The sequence below is a fragment of the Rutilus rutilus genome, assembly GCF_951802725.1.
Source record: "Rutilus rutilus genome assembly, chromosome: 22".
NCBI lineage: Eukaryota > Metazoa > Chordata > Actinopteri > Cypriniformes > Leuciscidae > Rutilus > Rutilus rutilus.
The window spans coordinates 26929435-26943114 of record NC_140227.1 but is presented as its reverse complement, the minus strand read 5'-3'; the positions used below and the strand labels follow the sequence as shown (position 1 = coordinate 26943114).

The following is a 13680-nucleotide window of genomic DNA, read 5'->3' as shown; positions in this document are numbered from 1 at the left end:
TTTGCCTCAGTGTGGTTTTATAATGGCAGAGAGAGGAAAAGCTAAATGGAATCATGTAAAAAAAAACGGAAAAAAACTAAAACAATACATCATGTGGGACTAAAGCTGATAAAGTTAGCAAGCTTTATTCTAATGGATCATTAATTCAGTCAATTTAGAAATTCAAAAGATAATCTAATAAAATTTAAAATATCAAAAAATAGTCGTGAATTCACAGATTTTTTTGTATTCATTTCTGTAATTCTGTAGGCTATTTTATGTTTATTTACATGTATTCTTACATGTATGTATTTATTTATTAATTTACTATCCGCAGTGTTAATGTTATTCGTATTGTTTATTATTCCTGTATTCATTTCTAAATGACTGTTCTTTCGCACAGGCGGCACAGCTCTTCGTCTGTCAGAGTGTTGACAGGGGGCGTGGTCTTTGTCTTGTAGGAGGGGCGTTTGAGCTTCATCGCGGTTTTTTGCCTAGTGCGCCATTTTGGCTCCTAAGCGAGACGCGTCGTGTGATTGGGCTCCAGGCGCCGCTATCGGAGCCAATCAGAGGTGCATCGGGCGGCGGCGAGGACGGTGAGTGAGCGCGGCTGCTGGGAGGGGACGGGACTCGGTCGGTTAGCTGGGGATTGGTGTGTGACGGACCAACCAAATGACTAAAATCATTATAAACAGGAATAGTGTGGATTGTGTATGTCAAGGTCCACTCAGTGGACGGCATGCACGTGTTTGTCTCTAATTATGTTGTTAAAACGATAAACAATTTCGAGATGTGGTTTAATTTAGTAGTTTTTCCGTTAAGCAGCGCTGGCGTCTCATATAGGCCCAGTTTTAGGCCAGTCTTTGTTGTATATTTTCCTGACTTTCGCAAGGTCTAAAATGTCGATTGCAGCCAGTATGCTGAAGTATTGGTTTTAATCAACCAAAAGAGGGTTATTAAGTCTTAGTATTAGTTTGGCTTTAATCATTGGTTTGCTCAAAAAAACACGCTAGTGCATGAGAACACGGAGATCGATGTGCTAACGCAGCGCCAGCAATGTTAGACAAAGAGAAATAAGCCACCATATTTTTTTATTAACACCATATAAATACTGCAATATTGACAAGTCTTATTTAAAATGTGCTGTTTAAAGTAGAAAGAGTTTCGTTTGTGAGAAACATGCATGTTGCAACACAACAAAAGCGTCAGTGACGATACAAAGACTCGACGGGTGAAACTGAAGAACAGCTGATACATTTAATGGTAATAGAAACTAGCAGCGAAACCCAAACACAGTGTTCTTCTTTGTGCTTTTAGTTATAGAAAACTATTTTCTCGTCGTTTCCTATATTTGATTTATATTACTGTAGTAAATCTACAAGCAAGGTCAACAACAATATGCTTGTAATGTCATTCAGCATAACATTTATATTTCAATCATGTAAATAGGAAAAGATTTGCATATATTTCATGTAATCTGATTATAGCAGATTTTTCTGTTGCTTCTCAGTTTAAAAAATATGAAGACAACATCAAAATGAAAAATATGACAAATGGTTTTCATTAACAGAAAATGGTGTCCCATTCCTTACTTTTTTTTTTATTTTTATTTTTTAAGCATGCAAAAACTTCAGGACTGAAAGCAAAACGAAATGATATTGAGAAATGAATATCACACAATAATAAATCGCAACAACGAAGGTTCTTACGGAAAATTATAATATCTAGGTTTCTTATTTCCCTGGTAGAGGAAAAGAGGACCATAAAAGTGATTCTATCTTAAAAATATATTTTTAAATGTACTTTGTATGTGTGTTTGTACCATGATACAGTTTTGGTATCAAATGGTATTACTTTGATATACACCTTGATACTATTTCTGTACCATTTATATTTATATGGTACACCAAAGTACTTAAAAGAAAACCATTGTGCTACAAGTCTAAAATTAAAATACTTAAATAAGTCCAGTAAACTATAAACATGCAAAGGTAACAATACAGGGAATTAATTTAATACACAGTATTACCAGAAATGGCAAAAATACTTTTTTAAATTTCCAATTGTTTTTTGGGGAAAAACGTGCATATATAAATGTAGGATCTGCTCACTAATGTCATAAACAAAGATAACAATTTAAAGAGCTGACTAAAATTCTGTATGTTGTAAACCAGCAATTCAGTTCAGCATTATCTTTTAAGCTTCTTTCATTAGATGCATGTGCTGTTGCATAAGAGATCAGATTAATGCTACAACATGTTGTTGCTGTTTTTTTTTCAGACTTAAGTTCCATTTTGATCTCATCTCTCATAACCCGCAGAAGTCAGACGGCAAACATGGAGCAGTACACCACCGCCACGACAAGTAGTGGAGAGCAGATAGTGGTGCAGACCAACAGTGGACAGATCCAACAACAGGTAATGTGTGAAACTTACAGACAGTACTATCTGGTAATGATGTACTCTAGTGAAGTCTGTACTCCAAAATGCATCAAAAAGACTAGTATATGTAGTAATAAAGCATCTCAGTGTGGTATAAAACCATAGAAGGAACGTTTTTGTGTGTGTTTTTACTAATCTGCGAGTCACGTTAGTCAGTATGTAGTATGGTGACAGTCCCTTATCTCTGGCCCAGGGCACAGTGACTGCGGTGCAATTGCAGACTGAGCCTCAGGTAGGCCAGACTGCAACCCAGCAGGTTCTTCAGGTAGTGGTTGGCTTTCTGAGCCCCTCTGCTGTCTCCAAATCCCCATGCATGTCATTTCAAATCGCATTGCCTCTGATCTGAGTCTGAGATCAGTTTGCTAGTATTTCATTGTACTAATGACGAATGCAATGTTAAGGTATCAGATATCTGTGACCTGTGTGCTTATTGCATCTGTCTCAGTTTAAGTTTATCACTCACTATGATTTACAAGAATTTCAGTGTGCAAAGACCACCCACATGCATGAGTTTTTAGCATGCTTTGTTGTGCAAACTGCTTTATAAAATCTCCAACAAGTACAGAACAGCTGCACCACTGACGTTTTGCATTTCGGACATTCACATGCACTGCATTTTGTTGCATGCATCTGTGTTTTGCAATGCCTCAATGTATATCATAATGAAACCGCTTTTACAAACTGAAATATTTCATATTCGTATGCCTGTAATGTATGGAAGCCCATTTTTGCCACATAAGAAAAAAAAAAACAAGCTCTGGTAAGTCATAATTATGACATAAAAAGTTGTAATTATGATACACAGTCTTATTTATGAGATGAATAGTCAAAATTATAACTTAAAAAGTCAAAATAATAACAAAAGTCATGACATAAAAAGTCGAAATTATGACATACTAAGTCACAATTATGAGATTAAGAATAATCACTTAAAAAGTTGCAATTACGACGTCAAAAGTTGAAAGTGACTTAAAAACTCAGAATTATTACAAAAGATCGAAAAAAGTTATCGTTAATTTATGAGATGAAAGGTCAATTATGAATTGAAAAGTGGAAATTACGACACTAAATCGAAATAAAAAAAATTATGATTTCAAAAGTTGAAATTATAAGATTAAAAAGGTGAAATTATTACATTCTAAGTGCGTCAAAATTCTGACGTCATTTTTTTAAATTACGACTTTATCTCAAAATTATGACTTTTAAGTCTGATTTTAACTCTTTTTTTCTTATGTGTCAGAAATGGGCTTCCATAGGTAAATTATCTTAAAGTTGACATAAAACTAATTATTATTATTTTTGCATGCATCCTCTTCTAAGGTCCAAGGGCAACCTCTTATGGTACAAGTCAGTGGGGGTCAGCTCATCACTTCCTCTGGGCAGCCCATAATGGTACAGGCCATGACAGGAGGACAAGGTCAAACCATCATGCAAGTACCAGTATCTGGTACACAGGGGCTTCAGCAGGTGGGTGGAGCTCATTTCACATGCAGTTGCTGGTTAAAAATGTACCATTTTCACCAACTTATTCAATTTCTCTAGTTATTTTAATACTTAATTAATGCTATATAGCAGTGGTTCTCAACCAGTTCAATTGACTTAAAATAAGACAAAACAACAGAAAATCAAGATATTTCTTATTTTAATTCAACTTTTGTTTTTGAAGAACCAGTCTAAGTCAAAAAGGTTGAGAGCCACAGCAGTATAGTGTTCCATCAGATATTGGGGATGTAATTGAAATGAAATGACTAAATTTGCCACAGATTCAGTTGGTACAACCCAGTCAGATCCAGCTTCCTGGTGGACAGACTTTACAGCTACAGGGTCAGCAGGGACAGACCCAACAAATCATCATTCAACAGCCACAAACTGCAGTCACTGCAGGACAGAACCAGGTATCCTACGATATATTCCAGGTTTGCTAACTTCATTTTGACACATATTTCAACAAACATAAAGGAGCACCTGCTAGAAGCATCTCTTGCAGTTAAATACGCAAGTTCATGTTAAATAAACACTCGTCCTTTGTATATTCTCAGGGTCAGCAGCAGATCACTGTACAGGGTCAACAGGTGGCTCAAACCGCTGAAGGACAGACCATCGTTTACCAGCCTGTTAATGCGGATGGGACCATCCTGCAGCAGGGTAACACTGCTACTCCACTGCAAAACACTAACCCATAAACATCATGCACTTTTAAGCAGTTCAAAGTTAGGTTAAGCTAGTCATACTTTAAATAGACACTTCATACGATATGCATTTTTTTATTTTTCCGTACAGGAATGATCACTATTCCAGCTGCATCTTTAGCAGGAGCTCAGTTAGTCTCAGCTGGATCCAACACAAACACCACTAACACCGGCCAGGGCACAGTGACGGTCACTCTTCCCATGGCGGGAAACATGGTCAATGCTGGAGGAATGGTCATGGTGAGTATTTCTGGTCACTTTTATCTATAACCCAAAGGGACTTCTTGCTATACAGATGATCTATTTAGGCCATATTTCCTAACATTTGTGTGTGTGTTTTTATAATTGAATCAGATGGTCCCAGGGGGTGGCGGGTCGGTTCCCACAATGCAGCGCATTCCTCTTCCTGGAGCAGAAATGCTGGAGGAGGAACCTCTGTACGTCAACGCTAAACAGTATCACCGGATTCTCAAAAGGAGACAAGCCCGTGCCAAACTAGAGGCTGAGGGCAAAATACCCAAAGAGAGAAGAGTATGTATAATTTTACTGCAATGCTTCATCTGCAGTGATAAATATAATACATATGACTCATTATACATATTTAATTGAAATGTGATTGACTGCACGTATGCGAATAATCATGTACCTTGACCACCTCTTCAATATGTTTTCCCTTCCAGAAATACCTGCATGAGTCCCGTCATCGTCACGCCATGGCCAGGAAGCGCGGAGACGGTGGACGCTTCTTTTCTCCGAAGGAAAAAGAAGAAATGGCCATGCAGGCTCTTAAGGTGAGCGAGGGGCTTGAGCTCAGCTCTCATTGGCCAGCCACCTCTGCCCCGCCTCTGGGGTGATCTATCCAATCCCAGCCCGTGTTCCACACGAAAGACTGAACTCGCTGTATACACCTAATTTAACTTAGATCATCCATACGCTGCGGCTCTGTGCCTGAGCTACCTCATGCGTCTGTGACATACTCATGTCCGAACTGTCTCTGTCTGTGGGTTTACTGGCATTTCCAACTTAGTTAAACTGAACATGCATACTAAGATCTTAGTATATATGTTCTAGTATATAGGTTGAGCAAATACAATGTACAGCTTATTCCCATGTTTGTAACTGCTGTGCTTCCTTGCAGCTTTTTTAATCATTTCATTATTTAGCTGCACATGTTAGTGTGCAGCCTAAAGATATTATGTTTGAGCTCTGCTAATTGGAAACGGCTTCTTTCAGAAAGCTTCAGCTGTAAACATGGGTGATTAGCACATTTGACCCTGTCAATGTTAAAGGTTTCTTGTCTTAAATGTCTAACTGCTACTTTAAAGGGAAATCTTCAGCCTTGCCATCTTTGTTCTGTCTGCATTTCTGCCGTTTGTCCTTCCATGCTGTAAAAACTCACTGGATTAAGCTGTTTATTTGTCCTTTTTACCATCTTACTGGTATGAATAGTCATTCAAAATGATCTGTTTTCATTTGTGATGTATGGCTTGGCTTGCACCTTTCAACGCTCTTCTGTCTTTGTCCAAAGCTGTGGCTTTGTTATTGCTTTTGCCATTTTATGTTTCTTACAGCGGGCTGTATGTGGGCTCTTGTTTGCATTTACATTACAGTTATGTTTGTTACTTGATTATATATATATGCCCTTTTTATGCAAATAAACCATTGTTCTTGATTTATACTTTGTTAGTAATGCCTTGCAGTTTTTTTTACATGCTGATAAAGAGTTTTCCCCATGTTAAATATTCAATTTCTATTGTGCAAAGGGTTGCATATAAACAAATTCTTCAATATTATAAAATGTAATATATTTTTAGGCTCATTAGTTGATGAATAAATCTCACAGATGGTTTGAAATGTATTTTAGAGTTGAGTCGATCACTAATATTTTGTATATCAGACAATTTGATCACTAGCAGAAAATTCTCTCAATCAGTTCAAACAGGTAAGAGTTCACTCAACACCAGTCATCCCCTAATAGCACATATTGATGAAATTTTCATCATCTTTATTTATCTTCCTTTCTCCTCACAGAAATCTGAGCAGGATCAAGCTGAAGAGGACACAGTGGGCCAGATGATTCAGGTGGCATAAACTACCCTTTCCTCCACGGTTTAGTCCTTTACACTCTTTTAGACCCTCTTCATTCCAACACATGTTTTTTTACTTCCCCGAAGCCCTGTTTATAATATGCTTCATTTCCGTTCTCGTATAGACTGAGCAATTGTTTTAGTTATCCAATACTGCCAGGTAGAACATGGAGATATTGGGAATTTTGAGTTTTTAAACCATCTCACAAGGCTAAACGATGTACAAGGTGTTTGCTGAATTCATGAGGAAAGACTTTTTTTCATGATTTGTATAGGCATTTCATTCCACTCCATTTCTTTATTTAATTCAAAACTAACATGGTATGACATAAGAATCACAAAAATGTGAATTTCATTTTAGTTTTATTCTATGGGATGTGCCACTGGTTGTTTTTAAGTATACTGGATCAGACTGTGAAATGTTAAGATTTTCTATGCACTTGCGCTTTTTTTTTTGTTGATCCCCCAACCATTTGTACATCCACCCGCACTGAAACATCTCCCTTTATTGAAAACCTTCAGTTATCTCTTTGTATTTTCTACTTATGTCTTCCTTGTTTGAAAATAAAGGTTGACATTCTGTACATGGTTGCAAAAACTGCTTTTTAAACTTAAATGCAACATTTTAGACATCCAATGAAACACTAGAAATGTCAGACAATTTTTAGCATCTACACATTCTCTTGGTATGTGTCGAGCCATGTTTGTGTTTTCCTTTTCCAAGTAACGGACACACCCGTTTGATTGCTATTATTTATAGATCCATGATGCATCTGTACCCTGAGCTCTACTGGAGGGATAGTTCACTCAAAAATGAACCTTTATTCTTTTAAGTTCCACAGAAGAAAGTAATTCAGGTTTAGAATGATATTACGGTGAGTACATTTCATTTTTTGGGGCGAACTATTCCTTTAAGACCTCGAGAGAATTTTGAATGTGCTTTAAAATCTGGAGAGCATTTTAAAATGGGAAGTGCATGGATCTGATCTCCCCAACACTAGGGTGCGCTAGAATGGAGCTAATCAGATTAAAATGACAATGGCAGATTGATTGTTTAGCTGAGTGCGTTATATAACTGAATCAGCCCTTACTGTTATTTTGGAGGCCTCATATTAGCATATGAAGAGTGAGCCATTTAATTGGATAGTTGGGAACAATTGGTTATATTTTCAAGTGAAAGTGCTTTTGCCTTGAGAATACTTCAAAGAACACACAATGTGTCCTCAATGCAATGCAAAACAGGTCATCAGAATACACAATAGATGTTAATAGCCGTATGTTTAACCATATTATCATAAACCGAAATGCAGGATTTCTCAACCCGCACCAGCTGCAAACATGTTTTATGGCACCTTTGGTAGGAAATTAAGAAATTACTTAAAACGAAAACATTGATGAAGTCTGTATAAAACACACAGGGTTAGTTCATCAGAAAATGAATATTCTGTCATCATTTACTCACTCTCATGTCGTTCCCAACCAGTATTATTTCTTTCATGGAGCATATAAGGTGATACAAATGATAAAAAGCTCCACAGAAGAAAGACGTGGGGTTTGAATAACATGACAGTGAATAAATGACAGAATTTTCATTATTGGCTGATCTGTCCCTTTAAAAATACATTCATACATGAGCAACCTTCATGCATTTCCAAATATCTTTTTCTTGTCAGTCTTTGGCAGTGAGTTAACATTCATCCCGCTTAGCATTTGGGCATGGTCCCCCTTGACATGCACCAGGAGCCAGATGGCCACACATCTGCCCAAAAGTTCAGTGTGAATTCCCATTTGAATTTGATTCAACCGATTCCAGTGAATGTTTCTCATTCCCGTGAGAGAACAACATTAATCCCTCTGCAGCACTTGGCTACGCTTTGGAAGAAGGGTAGGATGATTATGTCTAAAACGCTGCTCCATAAAGTTTGCAACCACCCGGTGTTTATCAAGACAACCTGCACACATGGCGTAAAGAACCTGAAACAAGAGTAAAAAGTGAATGCTTAGGATTTCTTTCTCTTAATTGAAATAAATAAGTAGCCTAATTAAAATGTCTTCTTACACCTGGAAACAAAAAGAAATCAGTTCTTTATAAAAATTGTGTTTAGTATGCCTATCATATCTATATGCAGGGAATTATGCTGGAGATTTTAGCATGAAAGACCAATTGCAATCATAATATATGTATATTTTTAAAATTGGCTTTCCATAATATTCAGTGTTCCATGCTGTGCATTCCTGTGCAAGCAATGGCAAGGTCATGGGTTTGATTCTCAGGTAATGCTAATGCAATATAGCCTAAGTCGCTTAGGTTAAAAGCATTATGTAATCTGCTCGTATACCAGATGTGAACGAAGCTGAGGACGGCCAAAAGAATCCCAGCAATGAGGGACACTGGAACAGCCAGCAGAGCCGTGATGATACGGTAAAACCAGACCCTGGACACTTCGAAAAGAGCATGACTCCAGATCCACACCCGATCCCCACTGCGCACCGACACCGGTTCTGCTATCACATCCTCAAAACGAACCTGTCAGAAGAGAAAATTCAGTAAAGTAGCATCTTTTGTTATGTCAACAACATCTACCTTAAATTTAAAATGTCGCTTTAATGATAGTCGGGTCACCTGACAGCCATCTTGGAAAATGCACCATGTTTTTATTCATTTTAGTCCATATGAACACATTCAAATACAGTAACGTTAGCCCTTCATTTTACACAAACAGGGAAAGAAGTTGGCTAAACTATTGGCTTCGCTAATCTTTTACCAACATACATTAATTCACCAATGAACCTGCCAACAGTAGTCATAAATCATGATTTAGATTTGATTTTACATTTAAGACGTGAATCAACATTTAAATGTATGAATACAATTAACTTCTACATGAACAGGGGAAAGACAAAGCTGGCTAAGCTAACACTGGATATGCTAATCTTTCTCTCAAATACATCACCAATGAATCTGACAACAGTAGTAAAAAAATCAGGATTTATTTTTGATTTTGCATTTTAGATATGATTCTACATTTAAATATATAAATTCAGCTTCTACTTGAATAGTGATAGACAAGCTGGATAAGTTAGTGGCTAAGCTCATTTTCACTAACATCACCAATATACCTAACAATGGTAAAAAAAATAAAAAAATGTATCTTTTTTTTCTTGCTTTTTTTTAGTATAGTAAAACAGCTGATTGGCTGTTTTAAATGAAAGGTGGGACTTTAGTACTACAGCTGGACGAGGGTATTTCTCTACGTCTTCTCCTATATCTGTGTGTGGTAGGCCTACTACGCAGTTAGTATTTGTATTTGGTATGTATTTCAACCTCTTCAAGTATTTTAAATTGAATACTGCAATCTGCAATTTAGTTTTAGCAATTGTTCATAACATAAACAATAGTACAGTAGCCCTAAAGCTAAAAGTAGTGTGTAATTTGTCTGGTCAGCTCATTCAAGAAGCTGTTGCTATTATTGTCTACACATCACTGAAGATATTCACACATGTTCTTCTAATCCATCTCCTGCTACCAGCTGTGGTTGTCTACAATATCAATACAATGTTCTTTACTTTGGATCCAGATATAGATTCAGTAAATTCAGTCTAATTTAAACTAATCTAAAAGTCATTAAATACAAAGTTTTAGGAATATTGTTGATCAAACTCAGTATTTTATATTATTTCCCATTACAAATATCAAAAAAATCTTTAAACCAAGATAGATTTACTTGAAAAGGAGAATTACTTGAGATATTAAGTCTTGCTTCCTGAAAACAAGCAACTTAATATCTTGTATTTTTTGCTGAAAAATTAATCAATATTAATCAAGAAAAAATATCCGTCAATGGGGTTAAAAGATAATTTAAATTAACGTAATTTTTTGTTTTAAGCATATTTTTTTTTCTCCAGAAAACAAGACTTAATATTCTGTCATTTTCTGAAAAAAGATCAATGCATAAATTAAAAGATGATGCATAAAACAAGAAAATATTGTTTTCCCTTTGAAATAATTTTTTTTTTTTTTTGACATATCTTTTCTTCTTTTAAGAATAAACTCAATCAATTTGACTCAATTTAATTTATTAAGTCTTGTTTATCAATATGGTTATGAAAAAGAAACCTGTTTCCCCTTTGATTTAAGTTTTTTTTTTTTTTTATTATTTACCCCCATTTACAGATTTTCAGTCTTTAAATCATGTTGCTTCTCAAGTAAATGCGTCTTGATTTAAGAATGTTTAGATGTTTGTACTGGAAAACAAGATCATTTGATGGCTTGGAGATTTCGAGACTATTCTAAACACTCACTAGTACATATAGTGGTTTGTCATGATTTCACCCGGCACTATTATGTTCCTGGTTCTTGAAGGTCCAAAGCTCCACAACAGTCACTGCCACCATAAAAAAAATGACATTCTATAGACTCTATAGTGCTGCAATAAAGACATATTGTAGTCGGACATGAAGCGATTACCTTAAGACACTCATTTATCTGTCTTGGGTCCCGTTCATTGATCAGAGGCCTGGTGTCACTCTGTGTAGAGATCACATCTTCTTCTTCCTCTTCCTCCAGGACGGTTTCCAGCTGCGTCTTCCACGTCTGTTGTCCCTCGTCGTCCTCTCCATCCCCTGCATCCCTCAGGTCGATCTCAGTTTCCCTTGCGTCCGTACTCTGCATCATGGTGCCCGTCATCAATATGAAAGTCGTAAGGTCATAAAGCGGGTCCTCAACAGCATCAAAACATGCATAAACAGTTTCACACACTCTCACACATATACACTGTGAATGGAGAGTCGAGGTGCTGTCTTGAAGCTGAAACAGGGATATGGGATATATTAGGAAAGTGACCGTGCCCTAGCAGGCATTCCCAAACAGTCCCCATTGGGAAGATGCCAGCCCCCACTGATACATCTGCTATAAATACCCCATTAGTGACTGGTCAAATACAGGCAACTGGTTATAAGCTTAGAAGAGCTCTTTAAAGAACCTGCGGGTCAAGAACGGAATGACATTTATGAACGGAAGCATTGATTTTCAGCACTGATCAGGATTTAGTTAGATCAGTGTGGAGTATTGCACTCCAGTGATTATAATATTAAACTCTTTGGACATTATTAGTGAATGAGTATGTGTCTTTTTTGTCTTTTGGGGCCATCTATATACTAAAAGTTGGCAAAGTAAACTTTTAGCAGATATGTATTTGAAAAGGCTTCCTCTTCCAGGAAAACTTAGCCAAAATATTAATATGAATAATGTTATTTTCTTGTATAACAAAATATACACAAAATTTAGAACCTAAAGTATTTAGGAAAGGACCAGGGTTATTACATTTTTGTCACTTGAAAGTAATATTTTTTTACAAAGTAACGTTTCTCGGTTTCATTTTCAAATTTTACCTAAAATTCAAATGAAATGGAAATGGTTTTAAAATGAAAACTGATTCGAAGTATTAATAAAAACTTAATGTACAGAATAGATAACTAGCAATATCCAATAGCAAAACTGCTTTTTGCCATTTAATGTTCACACACACACTCACACACACACACACACACACACACACACACACACACACACACACACACACACACGCTCAATAGCGACCCCCTCTGTTGGCTTTTGGGAAATTCTTGCAGATTTCACATTATGCTTTTAGGAATATGCGTTTCACTGTTAAAGCCATTAACAGATCATTGGTTTCTATTTATAACCCAACAGCTGATCTCCTAGCAAATACTAAACGCATAACAATAAATCCTGCAAATGTTCACTCTCACGTTAATTCATACAGTGTTTATTACCACATGTTGGTGATTTTGTATACATTTGTATTACTTTTGAGAAAACAGAAATCTTTTTGTAGCCAACTCGAAAAACTAGCCGCCATGATAGGGTGTTGTGAGTGGTTGCCAGGGTGTTGCAACTGTACGTGGTTGCTAGGGTGTTCTGTTTGGTTGCTAGGTGGCTGCTTGCTTACTGAAGAGTTCAAAGGTTCATTCTTCAGTGATATTTGACACCTGATTCATCGTCTGTTTTGTCTGTACATGGTCAGATGTTTCATTCTGGAAAGCTCTCATATTAATCACCATCATTGTTTAATCTCACAGTATAAAGCATTTTTTTTCCAGTTCACCTTTGCTCAGTTTGGATTGTGCGGTTGGATCATCGCTTTTCAAAAACATTATTTTGCCAGCCGCCCCATTTTAGTTTGCTTTATCCGTTAAGTCTAATCTGCATTCAAATCTCCCATTAGAATTAAAAACATGTCCCTAAATATGATGGAGATATAATTACATGAAACATGCTTTCAGATGATATACTGAGAGCTGAACCGATCTAAACTACACAGAATTCAGCTAAAACATCTGTTTAAATACTTGCTGCACGAATACTGTGAAACAGCTGTCCTCTGGCAGATTTACTATGTTCTATAACTTTGGAATAAGTCACAAGATTTTCATAAACACACAGTGACAGAAGTTCAATAGCAGAACAAGAATATAAGAGACTGAGTAGAAATACACAAATGCTTTTTTAATTTTTTTAATGATTTTGAAAGAAGTCTCTTCTGCTCACTAAGGCTGCATTTATTTGATAAAAAATATAGTAAGAAATAAAACGAATATTGTGAAATATTTTTACCGTTTAAAATAGCTGTTTTCCATGATAATATATTTTAAAATGTAATTTATTCCTGTGATGCAAAGCTGAATTTTCAGCATCATTACTCCAGTCTTCAGTGTCACATGATCCTTCAGAAATCATTCTAAAATGCTGAGTTGCTGCTCAAAAAACATTTCTTATTAATTATTATCAATGTTAAAAACAGTTGTGCTGCTTCATATTTTTGTGGAAACTGATAGACTTTTTAATGATTCTTAGATGAATAGAAAGTTCAAAAGAACAGCATTTATTGTTTTCAACACATTAAATGTCTTTACTGTCATTCTGATCAATTTAATGCATCTTTGCAGAAAAATACATTTCTG

General features: G+C 36.2%; 2 protein-coding genes across 39 annotated transcripts; one reads left to right on the top strand and one right to left on the bottom strand.

The window, feature by feature from the left end:
- The first annotated feature begins 457 nt into the window (after window positions 1-457).
- nfya (nuclear transcription factor Y, alpha) lies at window positions 458-6736 on the top strand. 38 transcript variants are annotated; one of them, XM_084394729.1, is made up of 10 exons: window positions 458-575; window positions 2260-2396; window positions 2614-2652; window positions 3741-3887; window positions 4184-4315; window positions 4460-4565; window positions 4701-4849; window positions 4964-5140; window positions 5290-5400; window positions 6641-6736. In XM_084394729.1, exons 2-10 carry the CDS (start codon window positions 2316-2318, stop codon window positions 6698-6700), a joined length of 1002 nt encoding a protein of 333 aa, XP_084250855.1. In that variant the 5' UTR covers window positions 458-575; window positions 2260-2315; the 3' UTR covers window positions 6701-6736. The 38 variants fall into 38 exon arrangements, with proteins under 38 accessions (XP_084250855.1, XP_084250854.1, XP_084250848.1 ...); XM_084394728.1 differs by having other exon boundaries at window positions 4184-4336; XM_084394722.1 differs by having other exon boundaries at window positions 2614-2685.
- Window positions 6737-6871: 135 nt separating this feature from the next.
- cav4a (caveolin 4a) lies at window positions 6872-11514 on the bottom strand. Its single transcript, XM_084394755.1, has 3 exons — window positions 11165-11514; window positions 9036-9223; window positions 6872-8670 (listed from the first exon to the last, which is right to left on the bottom strand). Exons 1-3 carry the CDS (start codon window positions 11381-11383, stop codon window positions 8520-8522), a joined length of 558 nt encoding a protein of 185 aa, XP_084250881.1. The 5' UTR covers window positions 11384-11514; the 3' UTR covers window positions 6872-8519.
- Window positions 11515-13680: the final 2166 nt, after the last annotated feature.